The 17,456-nt window shown below is 40.7% G+C and overlaps 3 protein-coding genes across 4 annotated transcripts; 2 read left to right on the top strand and 1 right to left on the bottom strand.

Moving 5' to 3' along the window:
• The first annotated feature begins 1 nt into the window (after position 1).
• Positions 2–3,707, top strand: LOC118415771 (3-hydroxyacyl-CoA dehydrogenase type-2-like). Its single transcript, XM_035820578.1, has 5 exons — positions 2–91; positions 1,074–1,238; positions 2,058–2,222; positions 2,351–2,588; positions 2,954–3,707. The coding sequence occupies exons 1-5, from the start codon at positions 68–70 to the stop codon at positions 3,142–3,144; spliced, it is 783 nt and encodes a 260-aa protein (XP_035676471.1). The 5' UTR covers positions 2–67; the 3' UTR covers positions 3,145–3,707.
• A 278-nt stretch (positions 3,708–3,985) lies between these two features.
• On the bottom strand, positions 3,986–10,486 carry LOC118415769 (protein cereblon-like). Of its 2 annotated transcripts, none has more exons than XM_035820574.1 (11): positions 10,310–10,486; positions 9,259–9,440; positions 8,834–9,036; positions 8,118–8,276; positions 7,717–7,897; positions 6,774–6,836; positions 6,363–6,447; positions 5,951–6,066; positions 5,713–5,774; positions 5,421–5,552; positions 3,986–5,086 (listed from the first exon to the last, which is right to left on the bottom strand). In XM_035820574.1, exons 1-11 carry the CDS (start codon positions 10,380–10,382, stop codon positions 4,906–4,908), a joined length of 1,437 nt encoding a protein of 478 aa, XP_035676467.1. In that variant the 5' UTR covers positions 10,383–10,486; the 3' UTR covers positions 3,986–4,905. The 2 variants fall into 2 exon arrangements, with proteins under 2 accessions (XP_035676467.1, XP_035676466.1); XM_035820573.1 differs by having other exon boundaries at positions 9,259–9,446; positions 10,310–10,405.
• Positions 10,487–10,661: 175 nt separating this feature from the next.
• On the top strand, positions 10,662–13,435 carry LOC118415772 (dnaJ homolog subfamily B member 9-like). Its single transcript, XM_035820579.1, has 4 exons — positions 10,662–10,847; positions 11,359–11,599; positions 11,765–12,250; positions 12,402–13,435. Exons 2-4 carry the CDS (start codon positions 11,383–11,385, stop codon positions 12,476–12,478), a joined length of 780 nt encoding a protein of 259 aa, XP_035676472.1. The 5' UTR covers positions 10,662–10,847; positions 11,359–11,382; the 3' UTR covers positions 12,479–13,435.
• Positions 13,436–17,456: the final 4,021 nt, after the last annotated feature.

Here is a 17,456-nt window from a genome sequence, read left to right as displayed (position 1 = left end):
GTTCTTGGATTGGTTTAAAAGTGGGCGTCTGCGCACTGACGTTTCCTACTTCGTGACCTTCTTCATCATGGCGGCGATCAGGAGTTGCAAGGTTTGTTGTTGTGACGTTTTAGTCCTCTATTCTGGACGATTTAAACACGAATTCACGAACTTTTTGCGCCTTAGAGCTTCTGTTTCACCCTATTTGCTGGTCCAATCCCTCTACACGCCTTTGAAAGGGTCAGTGTAAGCTTCATCAAACAGTCCCATCGCAGATGTGACCTCGTGGGTTTGGGACGCGTTGCACAACAATTTTCATGCAAATTTACATGTATCATGATGATCTGGTCAGAAGTTCTGTCGCCAACAGTGCTTAGTCATGACCATTCCTCTGCTTCGAAACATACACCATGCTACACTTGTAACCTTTTCAGACCAGGTTGAACTTGAAGGGAAATTTGGGGCGGAGGGTGGGCGTGTAGAGGGATGGGCACTGCACTGCACTTTAAAATCTGATATGGACTCTTTTAATATTTAATAGAGATGAGATCAAAGTCCAGGCATCTCTACCTTAGCGTAGACCTTGCTGTAGTATTTTCGACAGTAGATCGCATTCATTTTGTTAAAAAGAATGTTATGCGACATTTTGCTGTACAGTAGACAAAGAAGTATAATTAAAATTGATACAAATGTATATTGAATTGAAGGTGATCAAAGTCCAGATCCACCTTTGTGCCCTTCTCCCTTACTTTGATATTTTAGTAATTCTACATGTATCCAAAAGAAAATAGGCTTCCACACAGTTCCAGGCGAAGTCAAAGTCAAAGACTTGAAGACATAATTAATATTGTTCATAAGACAAAGAACAGTTGACAAGTGAAGGACCTTAACCTCTGACATGTGTATATGCACTTAGAACTGTGAACTGGCTTAGTTATAGCCCACAGGCTTCTAACTAATGGTTTGGTTGCCTCCATCTCACAGACAACTAGGGGAAGTCATGCATACGTAAGCCTAACTAGGATGGTATCCAACACTGCTTAGCACACCAGAAAGTTGACCTATATATGGTATGAATCTTTCACTGCCCACAGGGTCTTGTTGCCATAGTGACAGGTGGAGCCTCTGGCCTGGGTAGGGCTACAGTGGAGAGGCTGGTGAAGCAAGGTGCATCTGTGGTGATCGCAGACCTGCCAACGTCAGAGGGGGAGTCTGTGGCTAACACCATTGGTGGAAACTGTGTCTTCTCCCCAACAGATGTGAGTATGGACAGAACATTCATATAGGGAATGTTAGGTATCCTAGGCTTTAGTTTTAGGTAGGGATATTTGAAAGGGTTTTAACTTGGTAATTGTCGCTGCATGGCTCAAGCCTGTGGTGCGAGCATTGTAGGGGGGTCTGGAGAAAATTTCAAGTCTCTGAAATGCCATTTCCTGCATTTTAAGGCAAAATACAACCAACTGTTTGTCTTTTCTGCCTGCCCACTGACCCCCTCCCCCCCCCCCAAAAAAAAGCACGCCAGCCTGTGCAGGAGGCTACCAGCCAGCCCACTTGATATTCAGTAAATACGGACTGCCTTGACCTACTCACACACACATGTACCCATACACCACTGCCGCACGGAAGCCACACGCATATGATAAATTCTGACAAAAGTCAGTCCTTTAAATTGAAAGTTCAAACCTCTGAATGGAGTTATCTCACATAAATTATTATTAGTTATATTGTCTCAAGTATTTGTGTGTGTGTGTGTCTTTGAACAAGAGAACTCAAGAACAGTTGGATGGATTGGTGGGGTGTGAGAAACTGGAAATGGCTAGATTTAGGGCCACCTAGTGGCTTCCTTTGGTACTGCAGCGGAACATCATGTTTTGGTATCTTGCGTTTTACACAAGTTATGGCCATGAATTTCTGGTGTTAGAAAAAGTGACATATGGTTGGCTAGTTTTATAATAGCAGGGGCAATTTCTGAAGAGGATAACTCACTACAGGAATGCCTTTTTTTCATGATGTTTATTATGTGGGTAGCTTGGACTCTTCTGCATTTGGAAACTGAAATATTATCCCATCCTTTCCAGGTGTCAAAGGAGGCAGATGTGTTGGCAACAGTGGCCAAAGCCAAGTCAGAGTTTGGAAAGCTGAATGCAGCCATAAACTGTGCAGGAATCGGGGTGGCCATGAAAACATACAACTTCAAGAAGAATGCACCACACCCGCTGGATGACTTCCAACGAGTCTTGACGGTAAGTTCCAATTGGTAAACCAGAACACTAGTTCAAACATAATGTTTGTCATTAGTCAAATTTTGTAGTATTGTTATTGTTAGGTCCTGTGTTGTTGGCATTATCACATAGAGTTGTTTATTCCTCAGGTGAACACAGTTGGAACATTTAACGTAATTCGACTGTCTGTGGCGGAGATTGCTCAGAACGAACCAAACGAGGATGGAGAGAGGGGGGTGATCATTAACACAGCCAGTGTGGCTGCCTTTGAGGGGCAGCAGGGACAGGTGGCATACTCAGCGTCCAAGGGAGCCATTGTAGGGATGACCCTGCCAATAGCACGAGACTTGGCTGACAAGGGCATCAGAGTCAACACCATTGCACCTGGTAAGCTTGCTTCACTTGTTACATAGGAATATGGGTATACATTTGATGCACTCAATTTTACTTCATCCCCAAAAAGGCTCACCCCAAAAAGATCACAGTATCACACTAAAACCATTTGCTGTAGAAAGCTTTCATACTCAGCCCAACAATTGTTGCAAACATATCACCAACTGGTATAGTCATTCATCATTTTTTTATTCCTTTGTTTTTGTACATCTTCCTTTTCAAATAACATTCACATCACAGCCCTTGCAAGTACAAATGTAGGCACAGCTTAACCGTTGGGTGTGGGACTAGCTACTGCTGTGAGGTCATACAACATACATACAAATGAATGTTAACGATCATGTGTGTCACTTTTACAGGCCTTTTCCTGACACCATTATTGATGAGCCTGCCAGACAAAGTTCGGTCATTCCTGGCCAAGATGGTTCCGTACCCGCAGCGCCTGGGCCATCCTGATGAATACGCACACCTCGTGCAGTCCATCATCGAGAACCCCATGCTGAACGGGGAGGTCATCAGGATAGACGGCGCCATCCGCATGCCTCCATAATACTGGGTATCAATGTTCAAGCTTGTTAGAATAGGTTATGCATTACAGTAGACTGCCTGTTGTGTTAGGTACAAACTACAGGGGGTAGTGATAGTGCCCTACTCAAGTAGTGTCATAGAGTGTTAGCATTGAAGTATGCTGTTGTGTCTTGCCATCTGACGTTTAAATTAAAAATACGTGATACAAGATAAAATGTGGTATGATAATGATGATAAATGTAACACCTTCTTTGCTGTGATATCTAGTACTAACAAGTAAACCTCTGTAAGCAACTGCTGCTGTTAGCTGTCATGTATGATATTGTAGGAAAATTTGTGCTGTGGACTTTTGATACATATGATTTCACATAGACCTCGGAAGTTACCATATATTTTAGCAGTGGCATTACAGAGCAAAGCTACCTGCCAGCCCATCAGGATAAGTGAAAGGTAGCACACAAAATTTTCGTCAGACTACAAATTAGTACAATGGACAAATAAAATACCGGGTATCTGTAGTACAACTTAAGTTAAGAGAAACACTGTTAAAGTGTACCCGAGTAAATAAACAGGCCATTGGTATAAGACTGCTCATTCTTTGTGTAGTTTTCTTGCTGTAGTTTATTTGCTACTGTAAATTCATACATTTTTATGAGGATTAATATCTCGGTATGAGGCCGATGGGACAGGTGGATTTCACAGTATTTTAATAATTAATAACATTTCTGTAATACAATGCTGTGCATATGTATATCAAATTGTCATGCACTATTACAGTAACCAGTAATGTAGCTGCTGATGGTTTTGTAAACAAGTACTATGAAGAGATGCAACATACATGTTCACCTCAAGTGTTGAGGATATTGAACTGATTGCCATTTATTTTAGTTTCACAGTTGGGGGTGAGCTTACCTACATTGTACTACAACATACATGTAATGGTTTGAAGTCACACAACATGTTTGCACTACTGGTACAGCATATTTAAAAATGTACATTCATACATGTACTTCAGGTGCAAAATGCCCTCCAAAGTAACAAATTATATTTAGGTAAGCAACAGTGAATTTATTACAATATATACATGGATACAAGTTTGCAAGCTGGCTGCTAATTCCTTACTAGTCATCCCACTTGCTAAGTATGAAGTATCCAGTATCCAGTAACACTGAAACTTTCTAACCACAAAATATGTCTTTCTGTACACAACATTTACAAAGCTGTTTACAACACGTCTCTTGTCTAAGCTCGACATTCTAGTACATGTACTAGCGAATGTGTAGTTGCTGGCATACTGCAATCTTAATTGTCTCAACATGTGAGAGATGCACCTGTACAACTCTACACAACATACATCTGATGTGTTTGCAACCTTGTGCTACATTGATATCTTTATTCAGTTCAGACTGCTGGATTTGACCAATTATCCATCAATGATCTCAAGGATTTGACTCTTAAATATCTTTCAATATTCTAGTACTGATGACACAAGCACCTGAGCCTTACAGTCACGCTAATGGCTGAGTTTTAAGAGCATTGTTCCATTGCAAATTATGCCTTCTACTTTTTTTGACAGGCAACACTTCTGGCCATGGTGAAATAGCCATTTAAATAGGGGCTTTTGTTTGTGTTACTTTTAGTTTTATGCTTCCTAATTTCAGTTCTTCAATTGAATGTTAGCCTTTTAAGGAGCTCAAAAGATGCATGGCATCTCCATCTTACATGAAGATGACCAACAAGCGTGTTAGTGCTGATGTCTTTTCTTCACTTTGTTTGTAGTCCTTTACATTGTTGGCATCCACCCCGTTTCCTCGGAGTCTCCACCATCACTACGTAACCCCGGCAACAGCGACGCCCTACACAGACCCCAGAACTTCTCAGGCTTCAGTTTCTTCTTAGCAGGAGTAAACTTCCAACCTAGGTGATGTCTGCACTGCCGACACTCCGCTACTGTCCACGCATAGCTGATCAAGGGATTAAAGGCTTGCATGAGAACAAGCTGAACAACTGCAAATGTCCCAAGTTATACCAGTCAACCAATGTATACAATATATGTAATATTGTAACACATTGTGCTAATGCTGAAAAATCTACTACTAGGGAAATTTTTCTTTTGTAACCTATTTACATAAGTAACCCTGGAACTCAACCTATGAATGTACAACCATAACAAATGGGATATCGTTGTAAAGAGCACTAAGCTTTTCAATGATACACAATACAATGTATTTGATAAAGTAGTTACAAAGATATGATCAAATTTCCAATCTTTTTAAGTTATCTTAAAGTTGTGCTCACCCAGGAAACCAGCTATGTTCGATAGATGGCCGGCCATGGTGCATGATGCCCGTCACTTGGTACACAGTCAGCGTCTCATGAACATAACCTCCCGGGTTAACATATGCTGCCATCGGGCCTGCTACAGACATGCTGCAAACATCAACACAACAATATGTCTTTAAACTAAACATGAATAACTGTTTTAAAACAAGAATCACCAAAATGGAAAAAAATCCAACCCAACAAAAGGAATCCCCAACATAGATTGACACAGAAAACCTTGGAAAATTTCAGCCAATAGTACATGTACCTGAAAACGTCTTTCTTCTCAGCTATCTGACTTCCACAGTCTCTGCAACACATGATGGTGCACTGAGGGGAAGAAACAAGAAGAGTATTTTTAATAATAAACAAAGCATGGTAGGGAGTGAGAGAGAACAAGTCCGTTCATATATATAATAAAGAAGTAGACAACACCCCATCTCAACGTGATACAGTCAGGCTGTTTCTTTGTGTAAAAATGTAAGGCCTACAGGCCTACACGTTACCTTCTGCATAATGCTGAGCTCACATCTCAGCCTCTGCACAGCACTATTGATGCTGAGTAAGTGCAGCCGCAGACCATCGTCCAATGGGAGGCTGGCTGCTACCCAGAAGGAGAAATCTGCAAAAGGGCAGCGCAAAACAGACAGACTAAGTTTTAAGGAGTAATTCAGAAAATGGAAGCTGATAGAAGATATTTACATAATACAAGCCAGCACTATTCATAGGTCATTATTCATTTGAAGACAAGCCTTCTGCATAAAAGTTTTCGTGGCTTTGTAACCTAGTTATAGCCAGTAACTCTATAATTTAACCATTAATTATGTGATGTCTGTGATGTATAAAATTGGTCTCAAAAGACAGCCAATTTCTTTGGTTAATTCTTCCCAATCCCACTCCCTTACGCATAGTGCATACCTGAAGGGTTAGTGGGCATGATACTCCCCTGTAGAGTATCGTTCCAGCTGTACAGCTCACGTTTCACCAGTTCCATTAACACATCCTGCAGAAACAGCAGCAAGCTGTCAATTCTCATGTCTCCAATCATAGACTTGTTTTACAGTGCAGAACTGTTATACATTACTTATTCTACCCCGGTAATAGCATTTCAAACATTTAAGTATCTATAGCTCTCTTTTCATCAATTGAAACCTACTCTGTCTGTGCACCCTTATCTTTTATAATCCTGTTCCTCTCTAGTGCTTTACGGAACCAGCATCTTCAACTATACTCTTTGTACCGACATAACTACACAAACATGTACATGTATATAGTTGACACAAAAAGAGTTCTTTAAGTACATGTGCTCAATAATACCTCCATACTTACACAATCATATTGTCTGTATACCCATGGTGGAAACCAAGTCCAATCTGCAGCTCTGTATCTATTCTGGAATGGAAGTAGACATGGTGTTGGTAGTGTTGCTCAAGGAACTTAGTGAGGTAATAGATACACAGTGTAAACATTTTTTACAAGACAAGAACAAATTTCTTCAAATTCAGACCAATTAACATATGTAGTCCTTGGTAAATTATCAAGTTCAAAATTATTCAACAGTGACTTGAGGTATATTTGAACTACAAGATTTTGCATCATATGGTTCCGGGTCGGAGTTCAAATCTGACCGGAGTTGGCGGAAGGGTGGTGTAATAGGCCGGAAGTGCGCTGTTGTCTCCCTGACTTTTGCTCCTTATTGCTTGGTGATCGTTATAGCTGAGCATAGATTTGTCGTAATTTCTGAAAAGCCCGTGGGTTGTATTGTTTTTGTGCGAGGAGTAGTTGGTCAGCCAGCGAAACTATTTTTGTATTAGTCCGCTGCAACGGTGATGCGGTTTTTTCGCCTGATGACCCAAATAGCGGCGTTTTTCATGCGATTTCGAAGAAATGACGTCATCGGAGATTGCAAAAAAGTTATCACATGGAATTTTTTTATTTTCATTTTACACAAACATGAAGAATTTAGCTTCTCTACCACGTAGGCCGTTATCCTGGGAAAATTCGTTTTTTCCAAGCAGCTTCGATCAAAAAAGTGTTAAAAAATGATAGTTTTCGGGTCCAAAATTAAATTTTTTTTACATATTCTAACCAAAATAAAGAGGCAACAGACGGTACCAATAGGTTTGTCGGAAAGAGGCAGTATACGGCTTTCCGCCATATTGATTAAGTTTCGCGTCCTACGTTTACTAGCGGAACTGTAGCCCTTTGGCCTGAGGCTGCCCGCCAACCTCCGAAATCGTAAAAGAAACTCCGGTCCGATACCATATGATACCTTTAGATTTCTACTCCTTGCCACTGGCTGCCTGTCCCCTGCTGGACCCCCACATGCTGCCACCTCCATTGCTGATGTGGTTTCAGGGACATTACTGAGTCTGTGACATCTCAGTTCTGCACCCTCCAGGCCAGATGGCATCTCCCATTCTGGCAGGATCCTCACCTTTCCAATTATGATGCTGGAATGTACAAAGAACAATTGACATTGAAAGATGTTTTCTGAAAAATGAGCAGCAATAGAAAAAACAGTCAAGAACAAAATAATATCCCACCTTACACTAACTAACACTACTGAACTTATGATTTGGCTACATGTTATTTGAATACGTGTAACATTTGTGCTTAAATGATAAATCTTTATGATGCTTTTCTACAAATGTTAAAATTACACAAACTCACCCATCAGCCTGTCTTCTGGTTTCTAAGATGAGGAATCTCTGCCTTCCCATGGCTTTAATCCTCATAGTCTCAATCCCATGCTCATCCTCTTCCTTCACAGAGAATATCTCTGCTGTGGTTCCGATGTTGGCAAGAGTTGCACCTGAGGTGTCCAGGTATCTGATGTGCCGGAATACAGTACAACAAAGTCACAAAGACAAAGCTACAAACTTTCTAAAGCTACATTTCTAAAACTCTTATACATCTTCAGAGATGTGCCCCTGTGGAAAAAGCAAAACAGTGCAAGTCCGTGAGTAGTTTCATCAGGTTGGTATGTCATTGATAGAAGATACTCTATTTAGACAACCATTGCTTTATTCCCACCAATGTTTCTGAGACCATCTGTCCCCTTCTTCAGGGTAATTCTGACTGGTTCACAATGTACAGGGCTCCTTCACAATGTGAACCAGTCAGAATTGCCCAGAAGAAGGTGACAGACAGTCACCAAAATGGTGTTGTGAATAAAGCAATGGTTCAGAATTGCCCTAAAGAAGGTGACAGACAGTCACCAAAACATTGGTGTGAATAAAGCAATGGTTGTTTAAAAGAGTCTGTTTATTCAGTTCTCCCAAGTCCTGATGATGATTCAGGACTTAAATTTTGTGGTCAGGTTTCTACAGGGTTCCTTTGTTTTGTTTCCAGCCCTGCTTTCCAAAAGTTATAAAACACAGGCTAACCTGGAAGTGACCAGCCCAAATGTCCTGTCCTTCTGTATAACATGTCTCATCATGGAGATGGTCTGTGGCTGGAAGAGCTGGAGAGGAAGGGTCTGTCCTGGGATCAGCACCACACTGGGGAGGGTCAGCAGGGGCAGGTTAACAAAACTCTCATCATCCAGCACTGTTCTGCCACTGTATTCCTCATGGTCACTCCCCAGGTACTGTAGAAGGTATTAAAAAGAACTGTGAGTCACTACTGAACAATGAATGATGGCTCAAGTTTTGATTGGTCATTTCTTCATCAAGTCATCTTCCTTTCACCTAATTACTTTGTAACAAAGACCATGTAACCTTCAGCTGTGATACAAATGAAATTAAAATTAGAGACACAAAGGGTACAACATGCTTTAAATCACAAAATGACAATCCTGTGAAATACTCACGGTATGGCTTGCAGGCAAGGACTGATCAAAGTTCATGTTGCGCTTGTCCTTCTTTTTCTTCTTGTCCTTTTCTTTCTTTTTCTTTTTTCTCTCGTTGTCTTCTCCCTCTTGTTGTTGCTGCTCCTGCTGCTGTTGTTCATCCTCGTGGCCATCTCCAGTATCATCACCCTCTCTCTCCCTCTCTGGAACTGTGGAAGAGAATATTTAAAAACTACATTTAAAAACTTCTTTTCCACAACCAGTTTTATTTACTTTAACAACCTGATGAAATTATTTTCGGAAATTTATTTCTTCTGCTGTGTGTGACCGTGTGACATGTAACATAATTGGTTGCAGTGGATTGTGTCTATTTACTAAATATGACACTTTGACACAAGAAAATAAGCTTTACTATCAACATGAAAATACTTAGTTCAAAGAGTTGAAGCGCACACAATGAGTTCAGTTTCCAGCATTCCCTATTTATTATACATATTAAGCTTTAATTTTCATTTGTGAATCTTAGCCTAGTCCCTTCAGTATAATGACAGCTTTATTACGACATTGTCTCAATGCGTCAATATCTGTAAAGAAGACCATTCCGCATTGCATGCAGAAGTTGGAATTGGGGCCAACAGCACGAGTCACTGCAATGATACGTGAGATGACTACAGGCCACTGGTGTATTGATATTGCATAGTCCACAGAGTGACCTCTTTCTTGACAAGTGCTTTATAACAAAGGATGTTGAATGTGTTTGAAGCTTCTTGCTATTTCTAACCAATGCAACACACCACCGATGACCTACATAATTTCTTCTATGGATAGGTGCTATGTTAGAAGATCAGTTCTATGGTAACGTTTTAATTGTCACTGTGGGTTGTATTTGGCACCTGCTCCGCCCCCCTCCCACATCCATCTTCACTGTCAAAAAACAAGTATTTATCCTTTGATGCAACCAAAAATAATGGGCCTATCTGTATATTACGAGAACGTAATGCATTTACAACACGCTGTCCTGATACCTTAAACTGTGCACAATGTACCAAACAATAAGGGAGATGGCACACACCACTGTCACTGGAGGAATCCTCGCCGTTTCCTTCGATGTTCGGCATCAAAATTGGTAAAACGTCGTCAGCCATGTTTCCGTGTTTTCTTCTGCCCTCGATGCATTATGGGAAATATCAAAACCAAATTATCACATGATCCAAGTAAGCCAATCAAAAAGAGCTTCGTGTTCCAATCTTTTAGATTATACCATAAATTAATGGGTATATCTGGATTCTTATAAAGTTAATTTAGATACTTTGATTCAAAATAAAGAATCTATATATAATCAATATCTTAGGTCATAGTATTTAAAGCTTGTTTGGTCTACAGACTAACGATATTTGATGTTTTTTCTTCCATATTAGTACATTTTCCGAAGTAGATCTCCCTGATTGGATCCCTTTACCCGGAAACGAGACCGGCAAAGCTGAGCTGCCAGACGAAGATTCTAGGAAGTCTCGCAGAAGAATTTTGTGACGACTTGAAAACCGTATTGTTGGATTGGCAGATTGTATTTCCCACCTTGTCACGAATAGAGCCAAATTTGTAGTCTCAAGGTAAGAAAAGATTCACCTTAGAATCTATATTGGGGCATGGTAGCTGTTGTTAAGTGTTAGATATGCGAACCGCCTCGGGGGAGGGGGGCGATAACGTTTTTTAGCAGACGACAACATGTTTAATGAAAGCGAAATTGTTGCCTGCATATTACATATATTTAGGAATAGACTAAAGAATTACTCTGGGAAGAAATCTATATTTATGTTTATGTATGTAAATGCTGTCCGTGCGTTATGATTTATTAACGTGTGGTAACGATACATTGCCTAAGTGACAATAAAAACGGTTATGTATCAAATGTGTCATATAATCGATATTTTTAAAAGGATGTGTATTGCATTCACTGCTTATGTAACCTTTGTTCTGCCCCTATCGTGGCAGAGGTGAATCAAAAGGTCAAAAGAGAAAGATATTCAGACTTGTTGAGGTTGCATTTCAATATGTTCACGTTCCTTGTGAATTTTGTTAATTTATCATTGAATATTAATTCTTTTTTCTTTCCTCTATCAGCTATACCATCCCACCAACACCAAAATGCACAGCCAAAAAGTCCTGTTTGTAGGATGTGTGTTCCTTGTTCTACTTATGGACTCCATCCTTGCCAAGCGAGACTTCTATGAAGTTCTGGGTGTGCCCAAGACAGCAACAGACAAACAGATCAAGAGAGCCTTCCGGAAACTTGCCGTCCAGTACCACCCAGACAAGAATAAGGACCCACAGGCAGAGACTAAGTTTAGGGAAATTGCAGAAGGTGTGTTTGTTGTGTTTGTGCAAGAAAACATAAATGCATCTTGGTACCCTATACCTTGGTACTCATACAAAGTTGACTCCTTTGATACATGTAACATGATACATTTTGTTTGTATCTAAATTGCTCTATATTCACATGTTGTTGTCTTTGTTGTTCTATTTGCAGCATATGAAGTTCTGTCAGATAAACAGAAACGGAGGGAATATGACCAGTTTGGCTTCAGCAAGCAAGGGGGTGGGCCTGGTGGTCCTGGAGGATTTGGAGACTTCAACTTTGACTTTAATGACTTCTTCAACCATTTTGATGCTTTCCATACCCACAAGCAACATGAGCATGCAGGTGCAGGGTTTAATGGTGGCTTCGGCGGTGACAGTGGTTTCCGTTTCTCCTTTGGTGGGAATGGCGGAGGTCACTTCTTTGACTTCAATGACATATTTGGGGATGATGATGATGATGATGACCTGTTTGGAAGCTTTGCCAACTTTGACAGCATTCACAACCACTTTGCTCATTTTGATGACTTTGACAACTTCTTCGGAGACCACCAAAGGCCCCACTCACATGCACATGCAGGTGCACATGCTCATGCTCAACACTTTGCACAACACCATGGACAGGCCAGGAATATGCAGTCCAGAACAAGTAGAACAGGTGACTACATAACTTTGTATATTGTTGTTGTTGTTTTTCATTTTTGATTAGCCTCTGTAAAAGCTGAATGATTTATTAAGTACTGAACTGGTAAAAATCAAAAAGTGTATCTACATGTAACTCAGGTTATGTTTCTCTCTGCTATGTTTAGGTGGGAAAAACTGCAAAACTGTAACACAAAGAGTTGGGAACATGGTCACAACCTACACTGACTGCTCTGACCCCTGAACCCTTCAAGATGACCATGGGAATGTCATATAACTCCAACTGTGCTGAAAAAGCATAGTCAACTATGTACAAGGACAAGTTCTCTGCTGCTACTGTGTCTGCTTTCTCACCCTTTTCAAGTCGAGTTGCAGATAGCTTTGTTTAGAGTCTTAAGTATAATTTGCATTGTGTAAAATTCCTTCAAGATTTTCTTGCTCCATATACTGTAAATGCAGAAATGTTCGCGGTGGATTAATGTTCACGGTTTTTGCGGTGACCACTTCACCGCAAAATTAAAACCACCGCGAACATTTTTCTATTATGGTATTAGACTGCAGTCTATGGTGCTACCGCGAACTTTAAACCACCGCGAAAAGTCCTTTTTCCTGATACCGCGAAATTAAATCCCCGTGAACTTAAATGCATTTACAGTACTATAAACAAGTATATGTTTTTGAGGTAAAAGTATATCAAAAATTATTGTGTTCAGATGCAAGCTTATGATAGTTTAATATGGGCTGTAATTTCTGTATATACATTCAAATACTGCCTTAGGAAAGAAGATGATCTAATACTAGTTTCAAGCACAGGATGTACATATATGTAAAAAGCTGTGTTAGATGTTCTTTTGAACTCTCCAAACTTTGTGCAGTTTTGTGAAATTTCCAATTATTTCTGTCTTCTGACCAAATTTTGAATGGCCAAATTTCAGTTTGTTCAGTTGTATGTTTTCCTGAACTGAGTTACTGAACATTGTACCCTACTGAAACTGCTTGAAGTAGATTCAACTGTCAATTTGCCTTTAAGGTACTGGCAAGACTATACATTCTATGCAACACGTGTCTGACAAAAATGAAAAAAAGTATGTAAATATAAGGATGTGTAAAGGCAACCAGGTTTGTGTGATAATATGCTGCAATGTTCACAACTGCACCACTTTTTAATATCATGGTGATAAAGGTGACAGCACTCTGAAAATAGACACATCTGTAAAATACATGTAGTGTAATCCTCTATGATAGCAAAATAACAGGTTTAAAGTGGTCTATAAGTCTGCTTAGTGTATAAGGTATACATTGGAAAGCTCTGTAACTATGTGTTTTGAGACTTGGAGACAGGTGAAATTTATAAGTAGCAAAATGATATGGAAATAAATATAAAGAGGAACATTAAAAAGTTCATCTCATAGATTTTTTATTTAACCATTTGAAGTACTCTAGATTACTCTTCGTGTTGTTTTTCAAATACAGATTAGTAACATTTTGACATTTAGGCAAGAAATACCCAAATCTCCAGAAGTTTTGAATCTCTTGAACATCAATTGTCCAGTCATGATTTGCAATTTTAAGCAGAGCCTCTAGAGGTCGCTGTGAGCTCTTGCTACTTGTAAGGAATCTGATGACGTCATTTGCGAACGCTCCCGCCGTTTTAGCAACACTTATGGGGTGATGCACTTGTAGTGTGGCGCACTGGCTTCCTTGCATCGTACCACAATTTGTTGGAACATTAAAAAATCAACCACACGAATCTTCAATTTTGCGTAAATTTGTGTATCCTGCTTTGCTAAGTAACCATGTTGGTCCAAGTATTTAAGACTGCTCTATCATTTATTTTTGTCTCAAATCTACTGCACAACTCCAGAATATTTCGGTCTTTTGAGACCCGAGAACGTTCTATAGCTAGTTTCCCAATAGGTTATTTTTCCCCTTGCCTAAGTCAGGGTCATATAGTCAGGTACATGAGTTGGCTAGTGTTATTGCAGATAACTACTTCTGAAGCGGCAGACAATCATCGGGAGAGCATCCTCGCTAAATTCACACAGGCGATCTAACAGTGGTCATGTCGAAAGTCAGAGACGATGATTCAATGCGACGTCGTTGGAAAAAAATTATTTTTCCTTGTATTTTGGAAGGTATTTTGTCGCAAAGGCACGTTTGTACGTGTCTCCCCTTACGATATATGATTGTCATTCAATCCTCTTAATTATGATTTGAACGTCATAATCACAGCACCACAGTTTCTATTCTGCGCGCGCTTTGATATCAACCTGACCTTCCCCAAAAGTAAATCATATCAAGGTTATAACACTTAAACAGTAGGAGTTATAGATGCTGGCGTGACTTTATTTGAGCTTGGGTTTTGACTCAGTTGTCGGAAATAAGTTCACATTCTCAACATTCTAGGAACCCTGCCTACAGCTTTTTCTCACTTTTGAACTCAACGCCAATGACCTTCATCGATGGGAGGGCGACCTCAACCGAGATATGGAGTGCCCCAGTTGCAAGAAAGTATGGCGAGAGTTCACGAGACTCTGTGGGAGTTTTGGCTCGCCCGTTCACTGGTTTCTGTCGTCCCGTCAGAAATGATAAGTTTGCAATCACTCACACCTAGCAAAATAACGCACAGTCGCTTAGTCATTGACCTCTCGCACAATCGCTGACTCGTCCTTCAGCGAATTTCACAGAAGTCGACGGGATGCCCAGATCTCGCGAGAGTTGCGGGCCCAGTCGGTGGCCGGACAGGTGTTCAGCTGCAAGGGGTTCCCACGCTGATACAGGACAGCTGTACATCCGTCTGGACCATCTAGACAACACTCTGACAATTCTTTACTCATGTAGCAAAATTCTCCGTCTCCGTGATGAAGAAACGTAATGCAGTACGGCATGCAAAAAGTAGCATGAGAAACGTTCCACAACCTGATGCACCTGGGGCATACTTAGGGAAAACACACTTTGGGGGACCATAGGAGGCACTCTCATATCATATGCTACCAAAGCCACTGAACGTTATGGTATATAGCGCCGATACATGGACAGACGAAAATAAGGTGCTGAACTTGCAGTATGGCATTTCTTAAGATACTTTAATCAGACCAAGCATTGCTTGAAAACAACAGATCCTTGATTGCTGAAAGTCAAAGCAAACCTAGTCACGTATAGCTAACATGGCATTTGTTCAGTAAACTCATGTTAGTTGAGGTTGAGGGAGGGGCAAATGTAGTTCAGACTTCATGACTGGCTGGCTTCCCATGTATGTTCCCTTCTGGTTCTCCCTCCAGCGTGGAACATTCCTACATTAGAGATATACTCAACGATCCATTGTGAAAACATAGCAAAAGACAGACTGGTAACTTTTATGTCATGCGTTCCATGAACGAATTGCCTTTTCTCTCGTCTTTTCGCATGAATTCTATTTTGTAAAGGGGTCGACGAGGACTATGCGAAGGTTTACAATGTGACGATGTTCGCAGAAACTGTTTCGCCGCGTCGAGGGAAACTTGAGCCAAAAGTTACAGGATGGAGAAATGTTGTGGCTCGACCCTGAGGGAGGGATCATGCGGCGCGCGCCGGCTAATACCGCGCCTATTACCGTGATCAGGGAGGGGCGGATCACTAATGAACCAGTGTGGTGAAGGAGCCCTTACACAAATAACACCTAACACATCTTTTTCTTCCAGTTTAATATCATCTCCGATCCACCCTATTCCCACTACCTTACATCCAGCCCAGAGTTGAGATCCAACTGAACTGGGGTTAATTGTACGCGATGTTGCTGTAAAAGCGCGCACATGCACACACACATACGCACATACACATACAGAGAGAGAGAGATCTGCCACCCGAGGTATTAGTACCCTCTTGTGCGGAATACACGGTGGCACCGCCTGTCTTATTAATGATCATCAATATCAGTATCACCTCTCTGAAGACCTGATGTCTTCGATGTTACTTCGTTTTTCAAAGTTTTCACAATGGGAGCGGAGTGAAGGCAGCACGGCGTCCATTAATGTGTAAATAACCCTTTTCCCACCACTACAGGACCGTACCCTTTAATAGTATTAGCGGATGTCCCCTGCCGGAGGGTAACCATGACTAATTCCCGGCCTCGACAGAATTCCCGTTGCTTGACAGAACCCACAGCAGTAATGATCCATTCGGACGGAAATGGAATAAGACTCAGACAGAGGTCACAGTTGACAGCCTGACTTTTGAAAATCTCATTTCTCATTGTTTCAGGTTTCAAGAGTTTTTTTCTTGTAGTACCATGTCTCGAAACTTTTTCGTCAAGCTATGTCAGTTTTCCTTGCGATAGAATGAGAATGATTCATTTGTAAAACATCGCAGCATATTCTAAGGCTGAGTTGTGTTATACATGTACAACTCGTGTCAATGAAAACCAGTACAACAACAGAAAGGTTAACTTTGAAAAAGTAGATAAAATGGAATGGTTATCTGAATTTTGAGTGTGCACACAAGGCACGCGTGTTTAATATGGACTGAAGCTAGATATTCTGGACCGTGGAAACCAGCGGTAGAACATTGACGGTCGTCAATAATTTGCATCTCCCATTTTGTCGTTGCTATGGCATTAGTTGCTTTAAATATGGACATTACTGCCCTGGTTAGTTTGTAACAGATGAGAGCATCCGCTTTACTCCCGAAGAAACAATGACAAGGCAAATGAGATGCTTCATCAGAATGCTAAAGCCATAATGAAAATCCTATTAAAGGTCGGAAAAGTCGTCATAGATGAGGAAAGAAAAGATAATTACTCCGATAATGGAATTGCATTGACATGTCATTCAAGAACGAGCAGCAAAAAGAGAATGCATATTCCGCTTTAAAAATGCACCAGAATGACCAGAAAGATGCATTTCGTAATAAGTTCCTTTCTACCCTGCCTGCCTGCCCTTTCTGTTAAGTTGACCAGATGACTTTCTATACTCTCCAACTTTGGCGGGGTTATAATAGCTAAAAGAAAAAGCATATATTATAAGAAAAAGGTCAAGCTTTTCCTCATCAACCTCTGCTTGGAGAGTAGACTTTTTGCAGGTTTGGGAATCTTATCAACATTGGCTAACTAGATTCAACTCTCTCAATCCACTGTGACTATTGACCTGTTTGGTGACAACCCCACCAAAGAGCAGTCATGGTTCAACATTGGCAGAAACCGACACAACATTACAACCTATGGTAAGAGAATGTACAGATTCCACCTT

This window comes from Branchiostoma floridae, chromosome 5 (genome assembly GCF_000003815.2).
Source record: "Branchiostoma floridae strain S238N-H82 chromosome 5, Bfl_VNyyK, whole genome shotgun sequence".
In the NCBI taxonomy this organism is placed as follows: Eukaryota; Metazoa; Chordata; class Leptocardii; order Amphioxiformes; family Branchiostomatidae; genus Branchiostoma; species Branchiostoma floridae.
Note: the sequence above shows the minus strand (reverse complement) of the source record. Positions and strands in the feature narration are given on the sequence as shown.

Coding starts and splice junctions, on each gene's coding strand:
- LOC118415769 (XM_035820573.1), bottom strand. CDS start 10,382: ATGGCTGACGACGTTTTACCAATTTTGATGCCGAACATCGAAGGAAAC. Junction 9,037..9,258: donor CCTTGCCTGCAAGCCATACC/GTGAGTATTTCA, acceptor TACCTTCTACAG/TACCTGGGGAGTGACCATGA. Junction 8,277..8,833: donor TTTGGGCTGGTCACTTCCAG/GTTAGCCTGTGT, acceptor CCGGCACATCAG/ATACCTGGACACCTCAGGTG.
- LOC118415771 (XM_035820578.1), top strand. CDS start 68: ATGGCGGCGATCAGGAGTTGCAAG. Junction 1,239..2,057: donor GTGTCTTCTCCCCAACAGAT/GTGAGTATGGAC, acceptor CATCCTTTCCAG/GTGTCAAAGGAGGCAGATGT. Junction 2,223..2,350: donor ACTTCCAACGAGTCTTGACG/GTAAGTTCCAAT, acceptor TTTATTCCTCAG/GTGAACACAGTTGGAACATT.
- LOC118415772 (XM_035820579.1), top strand. CDS start 11,383: ATGCACAGCCAAAAAGTCCTGTTTGTAGGATGTGTGTTCCTTGTTCTA. Junction 11,600..11,764: donor GTTTAGGGAAATTGCAGAAG/GTGTGTTTGTTG, acceptor TTCTATTTGCAG/CATATGAAGTTCTGTCAGAT. Junction 12,251..12,401: donor GTCCAGAACAAGTAGAACAG/GTGACTACATAA, acceptor TGCTATGTTTAG/GTGGGAAAAACTGCAAAACT.